Source organism: Rhea americana, unplaced genomic scaffold (assembly GCF_003343005.1).
Source record: "Rhea americana isolate MKP2758 unplaced genomic scaffold, rheAme1 scaffold_97, whole genome shotgun sequence".
NCBI lineage: Eukaryota > Metazoa > Chordata > Aves > Rheiformes > Rheidae > Rhea > Rhea americana.
In genome coordinates this window covers 3,072,554-3,091,791 of record NW_028187166.1, presented here as the reverse complement: position 1 = coordinate 3,091,791, position 19,238 = coordinate 3,072,554, and the positions used below count along the sequence as shown (strand labels likewise).

General features: G+C 38.9%; 1 protein-coding gene across 1 annotated transcript in view; it reads left to right on the top strand.

Annotated features, from left to right (window-relative positions):
* Positions 1 to 19,238, top strand: part of GPR107 (G protein-coupled receptor 107) — a 42,316-nt gene that overhangs the window by 9,803 nt on the left and 13,275 nt on the right. The window contains exons 7-17 of the mRNA XM_085325381.1: positions 168 to 224; positions 1,075 to 1,185; positions 2,715 to 2,848; positions 3,760 to 3,835; positions 4,863 to 4,936; positions 5,497 to 5,614; positions 6,611 to 6,741; positions 9,093 to 9,136; positions 17,294 to 17,343; positions 18,089 to 18,172; positions 18,966 to 19,090. Of these exons, the coding sequence (XP_085181507.1) occupies positions 168 to 224; positions 1,075 to 1,185; positions 2,715 to 2,848; positions 3,760 to 3,835; positions 4,863 to 4,936; positions 5,497 to 5,614; positions 6,611 to 6,741; positions 9,093 to 9,136; positions 17,294 to 17,343; positions 18,089 to 18,172; positions 18,966 to 19,090 (1,004 nt within the window). The remainder of the gene's footprint in view (positions 1 to 167; positions 225 to 1,074; positions 1,186 to 2,714; positions 2,849 to 3,759; positions 3,836 to 4,862; positions 4,937 to 5,496; positions 5,615 to 6,610; positions 6,742 to 9,092; positions 9,137 to 17,293; positions 17,344 to 18,088; positions 18,173 to 18,965; positions 19,091 to 19,238) is intronic.

Sequence of the window (19,238 nt, the reverse complement as noted above, 5' to 3'; positions counted from 1 at the left end):
GCCTGTGGGAATGTTCCAATATAATCCCTGGCCAGGAAATGGTCATGCCACTCCTTGTTCTCGCCTCCAGTGTAAATGTACAGAGTAGTTTTGRTTGTCTGAATGGTGTAAGTAGAGGTAGTATTACCTGCTTAAAAATCTAAAAGTTTGTCTCTTCCTTTTCCCAGAGCATAGTAGAACAAGCACATCCTGTTCACAATGATAGAGGAACTTTTTCATTTCAGGTATGATTTCTGTTAATGTCTAAATGTCTAGTCTGAATATGTTCAGACAGTTCCCTCACTGTGCTGTTTACTGAAAAGGCCTGCAGCTCCCTATTGTAATCCCTGTTTTCTTAGTATAGGTGTGTCTGACAGTTCAGTACGCTTTTCCGATGGATTCTTGGGAGCGTAAATGCTAGAAAGCTCATTGCTTGTAAAGTGCGGAGGCCGTTTTAGACTGCYTGTTGTATGGTGCAGTCCCACCAAACATCATGATCTATGACTCCCAGCGTATTGGTTTACTGCGATGCAGCTAGTATATTCAGAATTCTAACAACAAATAGCTGAAACCTGACCTGATGATTCACTTAAGGGGTGATACTCTTCTGTGTGAAATGAGATTAATGCTTTGCTTCAGCATATTGGTTCAGTTGGGGTATTTGGTTAACACAACGAACATTGAATGTGTTTAGTGTCACAGAGTTCACGTAGCTCTGAATGTTCGTATAGTTGGGGAAAGAGCAGAATAGCTGCTGATGTTTTAGGGAAAATACTATGATCAAAATAATGTTATGTTTCACCATGTTAAATATAGGACACTTGTTATCTTTTGTCTATGGTGAAGTAATTAAAACATAGATGTCTAAAGGTCTTACATTACCAGCTTGAACAATTAGAATKAGGTGTAATGACCCTACATCTGAAATAGAGACATACCAGCAGGTATGCCAGTAGCCTCATAATGATATTGTTGCTGAAAGGATCCARCTGACACAAAATGACTGACCTTTCAAGTTCCAGTGGAGACAGCTTCTTATCAAGGCARCCCCCTTGTGAATGATAAAAATACTGACTTTCCTATTCCTTTTTTCAGTTTTTTTTCAACATCAGTTCTGATAACCAAGAAGGTCTCTACAGCCTGTATTTCCATAAATGTGTTGGCAATGATGGGCAGACTAATAATCAACAGCTATTTAGTCTTGATGTGAGTATAGCTTCTAAAGTGTAATTAACTTGTTCATTTTCAGTTCCAGCTTGTATACAGAACACACTGTAGACGAGTGTATGTGGAGTGGGAAATGATTCAGAACTGTGAGTTTAATCTCTGTAGTGACATTTCTRAAGAAAGCAAATACAGTAAGAAGAATTAAGATACTAGTTTTAGAGAAATGTGTAGAAATTTGAAGCCTGCATGTAGGCTGGATTCAGTCAAGTTGTGACTTTGTGCTGTAGTGCGGTTGGATCTTAAACAGCTGTTTGTGTTTTGCTGCTCTTAGAGAAACCTTTTTTTTTTCCCCCCTTGGCACAATTGCCAATATTAAACTTGCTGCTTCAGTCTAAATTATTGGTCTTCATGAATTCAGAATCACATTGTCAATTCACTGTCATTGCTTTTTCTGATCTAATTTAAGATGCATTTGATATTGTTAAATGCAGCCTTTTGAAAGCTATACATTACAGCATGCATCCTTTTTTTCTTTTGAAGCAACTTGAGAGGAGTCCAAGGGTTCAGTCCAATGCTGTCTTAAGCCTCAATRCATTAGAACTCTCATTTTCATTTCCTTGTGCTCAAACCAGCTTTCGTGCTGCTGGGTAGTGAGCTATTCTGARATGAATCTCATTGACCAAGGTAACTTTCAGGCCCCCTGAACTGCTCTTTACTTGGTTGTGGTGATGSTAGTGCTAAGGAAAGGTGAGGGAATGTGTAGAGAGTAGAATTTTGCAGCCCTAGCTTAACTCAGCCTAAACTCCTGGAAAGTTGCTCCCTAAGGTTATGTATTGAAAAGGCTAAGTTTGTTTCATTTGCTGTTTTGTTGCTTTTGTCTATCGAAGAAATGGGAAAGGAAAGAAAASCTAGATAACTAGCCTGCTTGGTTTTATCTAATGAATAGTTTCATTGTTGAAAGTTGATCTTGATAGATTTAGTGCACTTAGCATGTATARAGAAATAGTTTAGGGGCATAAATAAAATGTTAAATAAAGCTTCTCTTTTTTGAGTCACAGGGTAATAGGCTTGCAGCAGAGTGCTTTCTATCTCCTCACAAATGAAGAAATCCATSATAGTAAAGCTAAGAGTGAGTTCTTACAGCTATGTAGGCTCTCTTCACATCACGAATCAGGACTATGATTAAAAAAGAAAAACCTGCCTGTTTATGCAAGGTTGTAGATGATATTTTTGAATCAAATGTGGTTGAACTCTGAAGTTTAGTATACAGACCAAGTGTTATTTGGGAAAACTCACTTTGGCTTTCTAGATTATGTTCTATAACTCAAGTACCAGAAGGAACCTCTGTCCATTCTGCTTTTCAAGGAAACTGTTATAGGAATAACTTGCAAAATGTTTTGAGATTCTTCAGGATGAAAAATTGCTTTTTTTTTTTTTTTGAGTCTCATAAGTTACAGCTTCAGGGAAGTTAATTTTAAAAGAGTGAATTTGATTGTTGAACTGTAATTGTTAACTCAATGCTTTAGTAAAATATTTTCAACTGTACATATAACATCTTTAATATTCAGATAGAAATTACGGAAAAGAATCCTGAAAGCTACCTCTCAGCGGGTGAGATCCCACTGCCAAAACTTTACATTTCTATGGCTCTCTTCTTTTTCTTGTCTGGGACTGTGTGGATCCACATACTTCGTAAACGCAGGTAAACAAACCACTTCTGTGAGAGCAGAAGCATGAACTTAGTTCAATAGACTTTACTTGGTCCTTTTATTGTGCACCATTCACTGTCAGACTATGTTACCTGAAACTCCAAGTTTGAGTCAATCTTGTATGTTTAATCCATACAGTTTCTAGTTAAAAAGCAAGTACTTCAATCAATATAATTTTTGCAGACCATTTTTACAAAGTTAAGTCCAATGTTAAAGAAATTGTGGTGTACATATTCAAATATATTGTGAAGAAAACTGAACAGGGAACTCCTGTAATCAGTGACAAGGAGAATGTTGTTAGAAAGTAGTGCTCAGTAACAACGGGAACTTAATCAAATTCATGTGGAGGATGGTAGCTTACAACAGTGGGGAGTCATAAAAAAATGATTGTTGAAAGCAGTAGGATTTTCTAAGTGAAAACTGCACTTTTTAATAGTTTAAAATGTAGCATCAGAAGCCAGAAACTCCTAGGATTTCATTTTAACTTTACCTCTGACTTTAGTCTGAAGTTCTCTTTGAGATTTGGTTATCTGATGATCTGAAGTTTGGTTGGTGGCCTGATATAGTGATTTAGGAAAGGGGTTATCCATTTGAATCATCTGTAAGTTTTTCTAAAAATAGTTCTAAAAATGGCTTCTAAAAATATGATCTAAGTTTATAGGATATTCTTATGAATTGCTATTTTTAAGTTAAGCTAAGTGTTAAAGTCCTGTAAGATATCTAGCTGAAATGTTCAGGATGCTGCAAAAATTGACTGCAGCATTCAGTAAAGAAAATCTCTTTCCTCTAGTAGTTAGCTCAGCCTGGGAGTTACTGTTTGGCACTTCTAGATGATAAAGAAATACCCATGTGAAACTAAGATATTTTAATGCTAGCTCTTTAATTGATACCTTTTTCTTCCCAGAAATGATGTGTTTAAGATTCACTGGCTAATGGCAGCCCTTCCTTTCACAAAATCTCTGTCCTTAGTGTTCCATGCGGTATGTATGTATTCTCTGCCTCAAGTTGCTCAGCTGGAAAGTAGAAAATTGGTATCCAGGGCATGCTGTTTTAGAGAAATCTGTATCATAGCAGGAGTGTGTGTAGTGTCTTTTCTACTGAAGCTTTAGTACTGAACATCTGCTGTTCAGTGGAAATGATTCAGTTTTCATCAGCAAATTCTGACTCTGAAATACAAATTCTCACTCTGAAATACAAGTGAAATCATGGCCTGAAGCGGTGTGGCAGCAGGCATATATGTGAGGGTTGGATGAGTTCTATGAGTTGTAATGCTTCAGCCATTTGAGGTCAGCCTGAAGACTTGAGTTATGGTGCTGCTTGCAGCTACATGGCTGATGGTAAGTACTAGTGAATGGAGACCTTGATGAATGTCTGAAATTCAAGRCCATTACCTTAGATGACGTATTATGCCGTACCATAACAGACATAACATTACAAGCTTTAATGCATTCGATACCCACAGTCTCTATTGAATTGTATTGACTCTGCCTTTCTACTGGAAAGATCTCATACGATAATGRCAAGCGTGTAGTCTTGTCACGTTCATGCCAACCGTGATCTCCACCATCAAGTTCATGCTGTGATAGTTGCCGTAAACTTGAAGTTGTTAACATTTTTGGATATGGTTTCCAGTGAAGGTAAAAGCAGAAGGCCTCTAGGTACCTAATGCAAATGAGTTTAAAAAATGAATAAAATTGATATGAATTAAGTTGAATGCAACTGATCAGCTATAATGAAGTGTGGGAGCTGTGTAGGAAGGATGTAGATTGTATAAAAGGTACATTCACTAACACTTTGGAAATAAAACAAATGGGAAGTGTCTCATTGCTGCTAAACAAAATTAGAGCAAGTTGGGAGGATGTACTCTGAGATGTAACAGAACTGAGTTTGTACACACTGATGGAAACTGAAACTTGAAATGGCTCTCAGAGCACACTTATTTTATGATGGGTGGAGTGAAACACGAAAAGTTTTTATAAGATGCAACATTCTATTTTCTGCTTCCAGATCGACTATCACTACATTTCTTCTCAGGGATTTCCTATTGAAGGCTGGGCTGTTGTGTATTACATCACTCACCTGTAAGTATGTCAGAACAATGTTTTGATAGATTCAAAGAATGRAACTGATTCCCCCCCGCCCCCAGCTTTGTCACAAGCTGGGAAATTGCTGATTCTTTGGCACTATGGTCTGAGTGACAAGACAACAATCAGCTCTGTGTGAAGGGGAAAGCTCTACTTAAAGAGGGCAGCTGCAGACAATTGGCAGTTATGTGGGTGAAGGAGTAAAAGGAGAAGAAATGCTTTGCTTTTCTTTGTTCATGCTAATATTCAAGTGTCTGATTTGTTTATGGTGTGAATGGTGAGAGGGTGCAGCTGCCAGTGTTTTTCCCATTTCACTGTGGGGAAGTGGATGATGTCCTCAGGAAAAGATTGCATATATTGACAATTGTGAATGAAATCTAATATTGCTATGATACACAGTTGTAAGTGAGTACATCTGCTTCACTGTTGTAGGATAGTAACTCCTCAAAGTTGTGGACTGCGGTGCAGTTGTTTTGGTTAGTGGCTTTAGATGACCTGGGAAGAGGAAGGAGTGTGATGAAATAAGTCTCTCACTGTGGTATCTGCTTCTCTTTCAGACTGAAGGGTGCTCTTCTGTTCATTACTATTGCCCTCATTGGCACAGGCTGGGCTTTCATTAAGCACATCCTTTCAGATAAAGACAAAAAAATTTTCATGATTGTCATCCCACTTCAGGTGAGGACCAAGTTGTGTCAGTACTTGTTGTCTTGTAGGAGAACTGCTTGTGGAAACTGTAAAAGCAGTGAACCTGAAACAGTATACCATACAGTTACTACTTTCATAAACCTGTCAGCCTTTACTGCGTAAGTTAGTTTCTTGCTCTTTCACTGCTCCCCAAGAAATTCTATTTCTATAATTATCCTGCTCTTCTCCCCAGATTGAGTATGTGATAAYAGTGATCAGATGGTGTCAGCAAATCAACAAGTAGCTGTAAGATAGATACATTCATGCTGGGGAAAACTTGGGCTGCAAAATAGTCTTAAGGTACTAAGCAGAGACATCAGATGAAAGCTGTCACTTCTGAAATGCTTGCTCAGTGGGATTAAAGAAAGGGGAAAACAGACTTACAGGTCTATTGGGTCCGAGAGAAATATTCCCAGGATCTTCAAATGATTAGTGCCTGTCTCCTACTCCAGGACCAGAGGTAAATAGGAGGACGGTATTGTATTTGTTGTGGTRTGTGGAACAGAGTTTCTGCCTTTCAGAATAGTCTCTTCCCCACCTGCAAAAACAGAAGTACATACTTAGTGTTTGGAGTCCTTATAGAACTGGGGTAGGGAGTACAAAACACTGTCAATGACCAAACTGAATTATTTCCTCAATTTAGAATAATGTGTTTAGTCTGTTATCTGTGTATATGCGGAATCCTACTTCTGTATTTTAATAAATAGCTTTTGTTTCTTTTATCTCTACTGATGCAGTAGCTTCAGCGCWGTATATAGCAGAAAGGACTACTTTTAAATGTCAGCAGAAATAAATTCCGATCTTTTTTTCTGTGAGTCTTGTGGAGATACTGCTGAAAATRTGATTTTGACCTAGAGGTGTAGAATTATTACTGATGTTACTGAATGGGCTCTTGCAAGGATGAGGCAGCTTTTCRTGAATTGGCAGCCCATATCTAGTCTCTTCTAGGAAAGCTTCTGCARCTTTTAAACACCTCTTGTCCTGTAGGTACTGGCAAATGTGGCATACATTATCATAGAGTCAACAGAAGAGGGAACAACTGAATATGGACTGTGGAAAGAAATTCTCTTCCTGGTAGATTTGCTATGTTGTGGAGCCATTCTTTTTCCAGTGGTATGGTGAGTCACTGTATATAACGCATGGTTGCTGAGCCCTGATGGCTAGGGCTGTTCCTGAACTGATGGATACTGGCTGCTAGTTAGAGGTTAAGGAACTGCTGAAGCAAAGAAAAAKCTTAATCCTTTGTGGAGTTGAATATTCCATTAGACTCCTAAAAATGTATTAATCTTAATCCTTTTTTTTAATCTTGTGTTGTGGAAGACAGTTTATTTGGAAATGAGCAGGCTGTCATCTTCAGTTAAAAATTTTATAGAGAGCTTATAATGGGTATCAAATCTTTTGTGCTTAGGTGCAATTTCCATGAAGGCTGGTAGGCAACCATATGATGATTCCTGAGAAATAACCTGCTTTTTTGCCCTTTTTCATCACTTGGTGGTGCTTATTTATTCTGTTAGAATGCTAAAGGAAGCAATAAAGGCTGAAAGCATACAAACACCGTTAGCTATCCTCTCTAGCTTAGAGACTCCTGGCATATTTAAGGCTGAGGAGTATCAGTGGACCAATGCACGAAAAGATTCTAAACCTTTGAAAGTGGAAAYAGAACTGAAAAAAACAGGGACTTGATAAGTTAGAGTGATGTAAAAAGTGTGGACAAGGCAGTGCAAACAGACCATAGGTGCTTTTGAGAACTGGAACTTTTCAGAAGTGCTGGATCTCTTGCATTGAGAACTGGAGTGTTGCTTTGCTGAATGAGTTTGGAAACTTACCTACTAAGTGCTAAAACAGTAGTACTGTCTATGGCTGATGCTGCCTTCAACCAGAAGCTGCGTATTTACTTGACCATTAGAAGAAATAATCCGAGAGGGAATGCTTCCYTGCCTTTCATTCCACTCTGCTTGGCAAGAAAAAGCATTGGTTATATARAACTCCACCAAAACGTAGATAATTTGGATAAATGCTATTATTAGTTCTTGCCAGTTAGTCAGAATACTTATCTTCTAAATTCATTTTTTTAGTCTTAATTGAGTAAACAGCTGGATTTAAAGGRGGCAGTGTCCAAGCTACTCTAGTTCATAAAAACAGGGTATTCTTATTTTTCTTGCAGTATCTCATTTTTCTGTAATGCAGAAGGAATATAAATTCCTTGTCTAGTAAACATGTCATCACTCTAGTGTGGAACTGTTTCATAATGCATGTATATGTGTGTATATATTTGCATTATTTTGTTGTGTGTGTATATATTTACACACATACAAATATATAAAAATAGAGCAATATATATTATATACTTATAAATTCACATATTTATTTTATTGTATTTGCATATATTGCATTGTAGTACATATGTTATATTTGATATATAGTTGTATGTTTATGTGTGTGTGCATATATGTTTATAAAAATGTATATATTGCTCAGTAAGCTTCAGCTTGACTTGGTAGGGTGGTTCAGTTGGACTTGCCTTCGCATTTGACCTTTGTGTGAAGACCAAACTACACAAAGCCTTAGTGGCCTTCTGCCAAGGTTGTGAAATGTCCTCCAAGACACTTGCATGGCAGTACCCCTTTCCTTCTTCCCCCACTCCTGTGGAAACACTGCAGTTCTTCTGGAACTGAGGACATTTGGGTGTGATATACAGGAATACTAATTTTCATTATAGAGAGCTTTTTCCTTCCTGTGATAAAAGGAATGTTACAGTGACAGTTCTTACTGTGTAATGCCCCATATATCCTGTCTAGTGATAAGCTGGTGCAAACTTGCCCTCCAGAAAGCAGCAGCATCTAAAGGACAAATGCTTTTGGGCAAACTGTCCTGTAACTGTTTATATTGTGCAACTGGTATTTCTGCATTTACATAAACTGGCAATGAAGACTAGGACATAAATCCTGACCCTCTTTCATCTGGATAGTCCTGCTACAGCTGGTGGGATGACTCATGTGAGCAAGGTGACAGAGACATGGCCCTTGAAAATCCATTCCTGCAGAGCAGCTTCTATTACATAAGCTGCCTATGTAGACATGTAAGCTGTAATCAACTATTTAAATGAAAAGCGCTTAAAAGAGCTGTAAGATGCCAAATGCTTGGCAGAACTTTGAATACTAGCTCAGCTTACTTGAACTAGTGGAAATCATTATGCTGGAAAATGCCCCAGTTTTTCACTCTGCTCCYTCACTCCCACAGAGCTTTCTGTAGGCTGAAGTAGGCTTTAGCGGTCTGCTTTTTTTAATCACACATGCAGATAACTGCCTGACTTGAGGAGATGGTGGTGATACATATACAGAGCTAAACGCATTAATTAGGAACAAAACCTAAGCACAACAAGCTAACAAAACTGTCAGATTTCTAGAGGCTTGTGGTGAAAAGGGAGCGCTAAAATTATAGTTAACCTACCCCCTTTTTTATTTCTTAGGTCAATAAGACACTTACAGGAGGCTTCAGCAACAGATGGAAAAGGCAAGTAATATAATTTTCTGGGCTGTTTTATGCTGCATGCCATGAAATGTTGCCAAAATTTCAAGCACATTATATTGATTTAAAATATGTAAACTAATATATAAATCTATTCTATTGTCACATGCTTATTTTCCTGAGTGGGCTTGTATGAGTGGCTTTTGGAAGAGGACCCTTTTCATGCATTGCCTTGACTGTTGTAACCCATACATAGAAATCAGTCTTTGGTACTTGCACAGCCCTCAATACTTTTGAGCTAGACATGACATCTAGAGCAAATCTTCTGACAGCTTTGCCTCTGTTCTCAGACTCAAATGTTCAGAAGCAGAACTGGAAATGAATTCCAGAATTGCTATGTACTAGTTGATCCAGACCATCTTATTTAGAGTTCTTCAGAAATCTGTCCCTATCAGGAAGGAAGGAATTAACCCTTATTATGAAACAAAACATAAATTGGCACACACTTCTTGGCCTGTATGTTTGTACAGCAGCTTAAGGGATTGCTTGGGTACCAGTGAGTTAGTGTTTAATGTAGCAGTGAGAAATGATATGATGGGTGGGAAGTCAAGCCAAATACAGCTTCTATAGTTTCTACTTTTCTGCCTCATCCTCTCACTTCWGAAATAGCTCCTCAGCTGTTGGTTTGCAGTTGGCTGCAGATTCAATCTATGAAGCGTAGCACTGACTTCCTTGGAAGTGAGCAGCCTYTTTAGTATTCTGCATTTGATGGCTGACTGTTCTTGAAAGCTTTATTTGGAGAAGGTCCTTTGGCTCATCCTTTCTGTTCAAACCCAGTCTTATCCTTTAACTTCTGTCTCTCCTTCCTGGAGATGGCCTCTTAGCTCTAGATATTCCAGCCATTCCTTGGCTTCTGGTGAGACACTTGCATTTTAGTGCAGGTTACATCTCTGATCTATTGGATGAAGTGTAAGGTTGGGTACAGAGCTCAGCTCTGTACGGACCACAGATTAGGGCTCTTTTTCCCCATTGTGAAACTGAACAGTACTTAAAGATGAGCCCAACACTTCTGAGTTCTAGACTGGAAAAAAGTATTAATTATTACTGGATACTAATGTGAAAGAGGTTACTATTGATAATCTAACAAGAATGTTGTTACTGATCCAGTGACTTTCACAGATTAATTTGGTTTATTTTATCCTGGATTATGTTTACACTTACTACTGTTACAATGTCTGCTTAAACCTGAAACTTCTTTGAAGCAGTCACTTTCTTCCATCCAATCCACTAAGGATTTCACATATGTAAGGCCTGATCCTTGACTAAAGCCATTGTGTGCCGACTACAATACAAATGGCTCRATCTTCATGTAACTAAAGTAGACCTGCTGTGTGGCAATGGGTTCTGTGCCTCTTCCCAGTGCTGAGAATTCAGTTTCTAGTGCATATAACCAAGCCAGAAAACCACTGGCTCTTTGTGGCCTTAAGGTGATCATACAGTCTTGCACTTGACAATTCTTATCACAAGATGGTGCTATGGAGTTTGCTTAATTTCAAAGCATACTGACAGAAGGAGGCAAGTTAAGGTTGCCAGCGTCAGGGATGTTCACCATTAAAGGTGCTTGATCTGTCCACTTTTTTTTTTTTTTTGGTGATGGGCAGAATCCAGATCTGAGTAAACCCAAGCCTGCTGCTGCCCTCTCATTCTGAAGGATGTATTGTAGTGTATAATGGTGGTAAGAGAAAAGGTGGTCTGAGAAGAAATAGACTTATCTTTATAGCTAGTCAGTTACTAGGACTGTTCCCTAGTTCTGTTTTGCATGGATAATGATGCTCTTGCTTGATTGCAAAGATTCTGCAAGTTCAATAATTGTGTGTTGAGGGACCTTATGCTGCGCTAATAATAAAGGAGTAGCTAAGGAAAATAAGTGTTCCAGGTAAAACTGTGTAGACTGGCATCAAACGGTGGCCAAGACGGTCACAAAGCTGGGGCTGGCTTGTCAGACACAGTGTTCTTAAGGTATTTAGAGGCTACTTATAGGAGCCCATGAAAAGCAAGCGAACAAGATTGTGGTAACAGAAGCAGAAGATTGCCTGTTGGTGTCACCCTGCTAGTRTGCCTGGTTGAGAAAACTGAAGATGATTTGATTTGCACTGTAATAAGGTAAAATCATTCCAGTTAGGTTTATAAGTGGATAGTTTTGACTGGAGCCATATGCTTCTAATTCTGTAGACGTCTTTTTGAGGCCCTGTTCTGCAGTGGGTACTACTCATGTAGTAGTCTCTAACCTTTTCACCTCTCTTACCTTTTCACAAGGAAAATATGACTAGCAGAAACTCYTAAGTTTACCAGCATTTGTTTTTCTCCCACAAATGACAGTGGTTTTCTCTTTACATGGTGACAGCTAGTGGATCCTTTTACACACAGTTTAATTGCTGTACTGCCTACCCTGTGATTAGAACTTACTGAATCATGCATCTACAAATACAGTCCTAGTCAGATTGCCTGTTGTGTGCCAGGATTTATTGTCTGTTATTGCCTCAGAGGTTGCTTTTCTATTTCTCTCACACAGACTTCATTAACTTATAGAGTGGCCTGGGGAGTTGTGTGCTATAAATTCAGTAGCTGTTTTTCCTGGCACTGGGTCTTCTGGTGATTTCCTCGCTGGTGAGGAAGACCGGGGAAAATGACTTCCTCGTGTCCTTCAGAAGTGCCAGCTGCAGGACTTCACAGCTCAATATCCTGGTGGTGTTTCCTGACTGTCTATCTTGTTCTCTTTCAGCCACTTTATAACCTGTCTATTAGCCAGCATCCCTCTGGGTTAAGCGCAGCTATGAGTGCGGACTGACTAGAATAGAAATGAAGTAATAGGCTGGCCTGACTACTAGTCTTTTAATCTCCATTGTAGCTAGTGCAAGGACCTACAGCAAGCACAGCTATGTGCAGTTATTTAAAAGGCTTGTTAGAGATAGCAGTGATTTGGAGTCACTAGGTAATGTTCATTTAAACTTGATTTTAGATGATTTTCTGAAGTGGGAAAGCTAGAGGGATGGACCTAAAGCTATAACCTATCCAGGAAGACCTTACATGCACAGATACTATGCTAGTAAAATACAGGCATGTGTTTGATCTGCCTGGTTGTTTGCTTTCTTTTCTTTTTCTTTTTTCTTTYGAGGTGATTTTTAGCSTAACTAAAATCTCTGACCTGTAMAGGCTCATTATCCTGCAGAGCAATGCGTGTAAATATCCCATTTAATTTTTTTTAAACTCGTCACCTTCAGACTTAAGTACCTAGCTGCACCTCTCCTGGTCTGTCACTAGATCTCCTTTCAGTTAGGAGTGTGTTGACTGCCTGTTTCTAGATCTGCATTTCAGATTTCTAGACCTTGCTTAAGGTTGACTTAAGAGAATCAACCTTGCAAACTAGGAAGTATTTGGTTGGAAGGTTGCTAAATCTGGTCTAAAGGTGTCATGAGAAAAGAGAGRGGGGATATAGTTTAGTAAACTTATTTTTGTTTGAAACTCAGGTTCCTATTCACTGTACCTCTCAAGTAACCTCCTCTTACATATAATGTCATCTGTTGCTTGAGGGAGGAATGGAAAGCTGGAAGTGCCACCACAGTGTGTGTGTGGTTTTTTTTTGTTTTGTTTGTTTTTTTTTTTCCTACCCACATCTCTGTGTATATGAGCAAAGATGTGAAACTTGGTGCAGCCTGGTCACGAACAATTAGTAATTCTCTTGAAGCACTGCAGCATGTCAGCAGTACTGGGGAAATACATTGCAGTGTATAGCTCCCAGGCAGCATTCTCTGTATACTGTGCAGTGGGCAAATGATTTAAAGCTTTCATGTTTGCCCCCATGTCATGAAAAATCATTCTATGTATTCAATGTTTTCCCTTTTCTGCACCATGAAAACGCTGTAAACAAAGAGCCCAGTCCTGTGTGGTGCAGATACAACCTCTGTGTAGCTGAGCTCAGCAGATGCTGGAGGTGATGGCTCTGTGGAGACCAGTGCTAAAACACCTCTGCAGCTTTTCGAGGAGGAGGAAGTTGTGCAGTGATATGTACTGCTCCAGGCAGTACATGGACATCTCGAACCTTGAGATAAAGCTTAGTGATTTAAATATCCAGACCTCAATAGATTGCACTGGGAAGATGCAATTTGAGAAATGGASACCTATTATGTTCCAGTGTATTGCTTCTAGGTATCCCAGATAGCTATACAGAGTTGACATAGCAATTGCTATTGATAATTCTGCCTGTAAGAATTTATTTTGACTGTGATGGGGAACTTCTGTGCCAAATGGCTAATGTGTTTCAGAAGATTTAAGGTTAACCAGTTGTCCTCTTGCATGTGARAAGGTGTGAGATCTTACTTGCCCAGCGTAAGAGAGCTATTTTATCTGTTGGCTTGACCTTTCTTTTTATGGTACCAGAATGCTTTTAAGAGTACTGTAGAGAGTATAGGCCATGTTTTTGTGGTCTAGTCTTGTAGTTGCCTTTTGAAGTCTAAATCCACATATGTCTTCATTCTTAAATTTTTTTTTTAACTTACGTTTATTATTTGCTAATGGCAAGGTTTGAATCTCAAATGCACTAGTCAGTGTAGCGTGCAGKGCAGGAGTATTTTTAGTTGTATTCTAGGGTGTTCATTCTAGATGTATTATGGTTTGTCCTTATATACTATATTGTCTGGATTTGAGCTCCCTGTGCCCTCAGCTGCAGTCTTCTTGTTATTACATATATATACTGAAAAGGTCGGATTTATCCATCAAACTACTGTTTACTTGTGGGTGGGGATTTAGCTGATGGTCTGACCTTCTTTTTACTCATCTTCTAAGCCGTCTCAGCATTTTAAATTGGCATACTTGGCATCTCAAAAACAGACTGGCTTCCAAAACTTTGTGGTATGCCATGTTTTGATTAATGCAGGTCAAGCTGTTGCAAGTACAGGCTATTTAAGTAAATGGAGAGGACAACTGAGAGAAACAAGGTACAAATGTTACAAACCAAGGAATCAAACCTTCCTCAGAAGATGACTTATCTTTTTAAWTACTGTGAAAGAGGTGGAGCACAAGTAAGCATTTGTTTGTGAAACTTTTGGTAGAGTTCTTTCTACCCTACAGTTAAGTACTGATCCTTTAAAGGAGGATTATCATGTGCACAACAAACTTGCTAAGCCTTTACTACGTGTTGTGATTGCTGCTGTGTTATCACAGTTTACAGATTGAGTCTGCAAGTGATTCAAGTTGTGAATGACAGCTGCTGGCCTAGCCTCTCTGTGAGTGTTGCTCTGTCTGAACTGCCAGGCTAGGTGAACCTAAGTTTTAAATTGTTCAGCATAGCAAGACTCAACTGCTACTGTTTGGGGCGCATTCAGCCTGTAAAAAGGCAAGTCATGAGCTGCTGATTTCAAGCAATGGTGATTTTAGRCTCTACCTAGAATTGTGTGTTACAAGTTTAAGGTGTTCAGAGAAACAGAATTTTGTAGGTGCACTTYAGCGCTGAGGCTAGTGTCTGACAGTGGGGGAAGTATTGCTGAAACTGAGGCAGGAGGAGGAAGATGCCTAGTTGAGGTAACTGAGTAACAGCCTCTGGAGCTGGCCCTTCAGTCTTTCTACTTGGTGTTTTTCTGTCTCTCTTCCTCCTCTTACCCTTTTCTTCCACRCTGAACCATTCTTGATGTCTAGATGTAGATTTGCCAACCTATGACTGCTGTATTGGTTATCATGATGAGTAGGTGAGATTTCTGAGCTGTGCTCAGTCAGCTGAGTGGTGGTATTGTGGCATTTCAGCTGGCAGCCAGATCTCAGGCTTCACTATCCTTTCCTCCTATGCACTGCATGAATCAGAAAGAAATGACTCTGCAGTTCACTTAGTTGACTGTAAAGCACTGGTGGACTGGCAGTTTGAATCATAGTTGTTGARCTGGTGCTACTTTAAGCCTGGGAATCCTCATGGCCTGTTACGGGACCAGTTGGTGGTGGTCCTTCAGAAAATGCATGCATTGAGTTTAAAATAGGTCTGTCTATGTATCTATGTACAATCCTGTATGAGGTAAATCATAGATCTTTGTGATCACGCTGTGTGTAGTTGATTTTTAAATAAGACAATGCTACTTTTTCTACTTCAATATCTAATGAATTTGTCTTGCATATTTACATGCTTTTGTCTTTCTCAAACTATATTATGAAAAACTTTAAATATTCAGTTGTCTGATAGGAGATTAGTCCCATGCAAAACCCTAAGTTTCTGCAATTTAAATATGAGAAATGGGCTTCTGGGAGGTGGGAAAATGAGGGAGAAGCAGCTAAACCAATGTCTCAGAGCTGACTTACTACTAAGAATTTGGTTAGATTATTGTTCTTGCAATTATAGGTCTTGGCATCTCTTGCCTAATGAAAAGCTCTTTGAACTCGATGTCTTGTACTCCACAGACGCAAGATGAGAGCTTGGGCAGGGATTTCTGGAGTCCGGGACTATGTACTGCATAGTAGATGCTATTCTATATTTAGTGATTCATACAGCAGTCCAAAAGGTAGTACCCTCTCAAAATTAAGACCCAATGTTGCTGTCATATTGTTTGTGCCATAAGATTTACACGCGTACACTTGTACTCACATGCACATTTGGTGTTCTTTCACAGAAAAAGTTATCTTTTCTTGGGTGTTGGCACTGCTTTCTCTTRCTGATGTGCTCTGTACTCAGTCAGAGATTAAACATACCATTTGATAGAAAGTGTAGGAGTTTCTAACCATTCCTAAATCAAAACCTCTCAAATAGTTTAGTTCTGTTGACCTGTCAGTTATGTGTCCTGTGTTGGTCAGGTGCTGTTATGTTACGTCTGCTGGAGGAGGATTTATATCTATTCTATGGTTTCATAGTTTACCTTCTGTGATCTGTGGGAACTGTTGTAAGTTTGGAGAAGTGACTCTCGATTTTTTAGATAGCACAAAGTAGGCTTAGAGTAATGTCTTTATTTGCTGTAATTTATGTAGTSGGAATCTTTAGCACAGTTTCTCTTGCAAGTGGTTCATTTGACCCTTTTCATATGAAAAGTTYCAATGTTCTTATCACAGAAAATGAAGCATCTTCTAGCTATTACTCCTCATCCTTGTGCATAATTCAATATTTTGCACTGTTGTGAATTTGGAAGACTTTATTTGAAAAAAACACAGCCTTTTACAAATCTTTTTTTCTTTCTTTTTTTTTGGGGGGGGGGGATGATTTCTTTGAGGGAGTGTAGGTAAACTTAAGCACAATGTGTTGCACTTCTACACGCGATAAAATTGTAAGGAGGGTTTGGAGGCAATACCATAATYATGTGCCGGTATTTTCTGACTGGCAACTTGTGTTCACTGGCTCTAAATATATTGTTTCTCTGTATGCTGTCAACATATCTTGGACTCTTGGACACCTGTTTTCACAAAAAACACCAGGGGTCCACATTTGTAATTCTGCTGCACCTGTAAAAACTGACTTTCAAACCAGAATTGACAGCTGTTCCATCTGTTGTTGACCTCTGCTTGTTCCCATCAGTAAATGCTGTGCTCCTCAAGAGCTGATRTAATCTGTCCAATAAATGCAGGTTAGTCTGAGGCCTTAGCTTACATAGTTTGACTGAAATGCATGCATTTGCCATAAGAACTGTTTAGTATGCTTTCCYATTTCACTTGTAAATTATGACTGAGGTATGAATGATAGAGGACACTGCTTAGGTGCTGAAATACTTCTGCYGCCGTTCAACAAGATGTGATAGTTCTCCAAGCCTTGATTACCTCCTAGAAAATTGCTGTCTTCTGTTGAGTACTTCCTGACCTGTTCTGTGTCTTTAGCTTCTCGGAGGTAAAGWGAAGTGCCAGGGCTTGTGGCAGGAGTGAATCAGCAGTATATAGTCGGCTATATACAGATAAGCATTAGATAAAAGCTCTCTACTGCAGAATATACGCATGTAAAACTTATCATAAAGATGGTCTCATTGAGTTAACTTTTGAGAGAATTCACACCACTCTAGGAACTGTCCACTGTGAAGATAGGCCAGACTAGCATATCTCAGAGCATCCAACAGTTTGTGGGACAAAGCTTCTAACCTGGAATTACTCGAGTTCTAATTCTGACCACTTGTCTTTGTTATAGACAAGCATCAAAAACTGCCTCGTTTTAACAAATTTTCTAATGAGACTTTTGTGTTCTCTTGGCAGCTGCCATTAACCTAGCAAAGCTGAAGCTTTTCAGGCATTACTATGTTATGGTAAGTAAGAAACCTCTATATATGTAGAGAGAGCACTTTTAAGCCTTTCAAGCATTTTGATGGATTAATTGTTGGAAGCTACTGTAATTGGTGGATGGAGTGGAGATGTTCCTAGTTCAGTGATAGTGCTGTGCTTTGATATCATGGTTGGCTGGCTTAGAATTCTCAAAGTAACTTCTGTTCTATACCTAGTGGTTGCATCCTTGTGGCTCTCCTTAAACTGGTTTCAACTATTTGTACTACTTACTAATTTCCTCTGGAGACAGCTTGAGCTCCCATCTGAATTGATGGGCTTGAATACCACGCTATAAACTTGCTAAAAACTAAACTTTGGATCAAATGGTGCCTTGAGATGCAGGCATGCAGTTTCTGATGAGGTCACTGGGAGCTATGAGCATACTTCCCAAGAGAGCATAGCCTTCCTAATGGTTTCCAGCAGCCTCATTTCAGACTCTCTTATAAGTGGTAACAGTAATAAATTACAATTCTGATTCTCAAATTCTATAAGATCCTAATACTTAGGGCCAGAAGACACTTTAAATATTAGTGAGTTTGAGTCCTCTGAGTGTTCAACAAGCAGCAAAGCCTTTGGTCTAGATCTTCTATGTTTATCAAGAAGTATAATAAGGCTAATCTGACATAATGTGTTGTCTGGGAATTGTTTGAGCTATTCCTCTGGAAAAAGAGGATCTGCAAGGATGATGCTATTGGTCTTGCACATGCTTTGTCCTTTTCCCTCCCACAGATTGTGTGTTACATCTACTTCACGCGGATCATTGCAATTCTCATAAAGATTGCTGTTCCATTCCAGTGGAAATGGCTGTACCAGGTATTTGCCAGTAAAGGAACATACATCCATCCCGTGAATTTTAATTCCTCTATAATCTTTAAGTGTAACTGCACAAAAAAAATTCTATAATTTGTTCTACAGGTTAATAGAACTTCTGAAAGTGCAGTGGAGTACCCTGGCTCCTGATTTTTAGCACTAATGCCCATAGGGTGGCAGGAATATATTTAGTTTCATGTTTGTCCAGCAAGGCTGCTGGATTGTACATGAGATGTCTGAAGTAATTGCTTTATTGATTTTAGTCTTTCAATTTAAAAATGTCTGAAGGAAACTAATCAAGAACATACAAAGGAGAAAAAAATTAGCTAGGTTTGCTCTGTGTAATTGAGGCCCCAGGGAGCCAGTGAAATAGGCTTTTGCTTTTCCATTTACAGGCTTTATTTGCCTAGTGACTTTTAAATACTTGGTTTCTTAACGTATAAACCAAGTAACTATGCAGGGAGTCTTTGGAATACGTTAACTATTGGAAGTACCAAAAAACTTAGATGTACGTATTTCTCATTTAAAAGCCAAGCCTTTCCTTAGCTATTTAAAAGCTCTAGAATGATGGCTAGAATTGTAACTATATTTAAAGTGACAGGGAAAGCTGAAAGAACAAAGCTTTGACAGCCTTTAGCCTAGGATTAATGATAACAGGATGGGAATTGCTTTGTTCATTTCTGCCATGGTACAGGCTTCKTGACCATTAAATCTTGAATCTTATGAATGAGGAGAAATGCTTTATGACCATGAAAGATTACAAGAATAAACTTCAATTTTGTGTTTTTACTTACAGTTGCTAGATGAAATGGCTACACTTGTGTTCTTTGTCCTCACCGGGTACAAGTTCCGTCCAGCATCAGACAACCCTTATCTACAGCTCTCTCAAGATGATGAGGATGATTTGGAAATGGAAGCTGTGTAAGAGCACTCCACCACACACACTTTTTTAACCTCTTCACTTACTTTTCTCAAAGTAATGCTTAAAACCAGCTTACTTTATGTCTCTAAGAAGCCTTTCTTCCAAAAAGATTAGTATCTGCTATCATGTTTAAAGTCTGAGGCATCT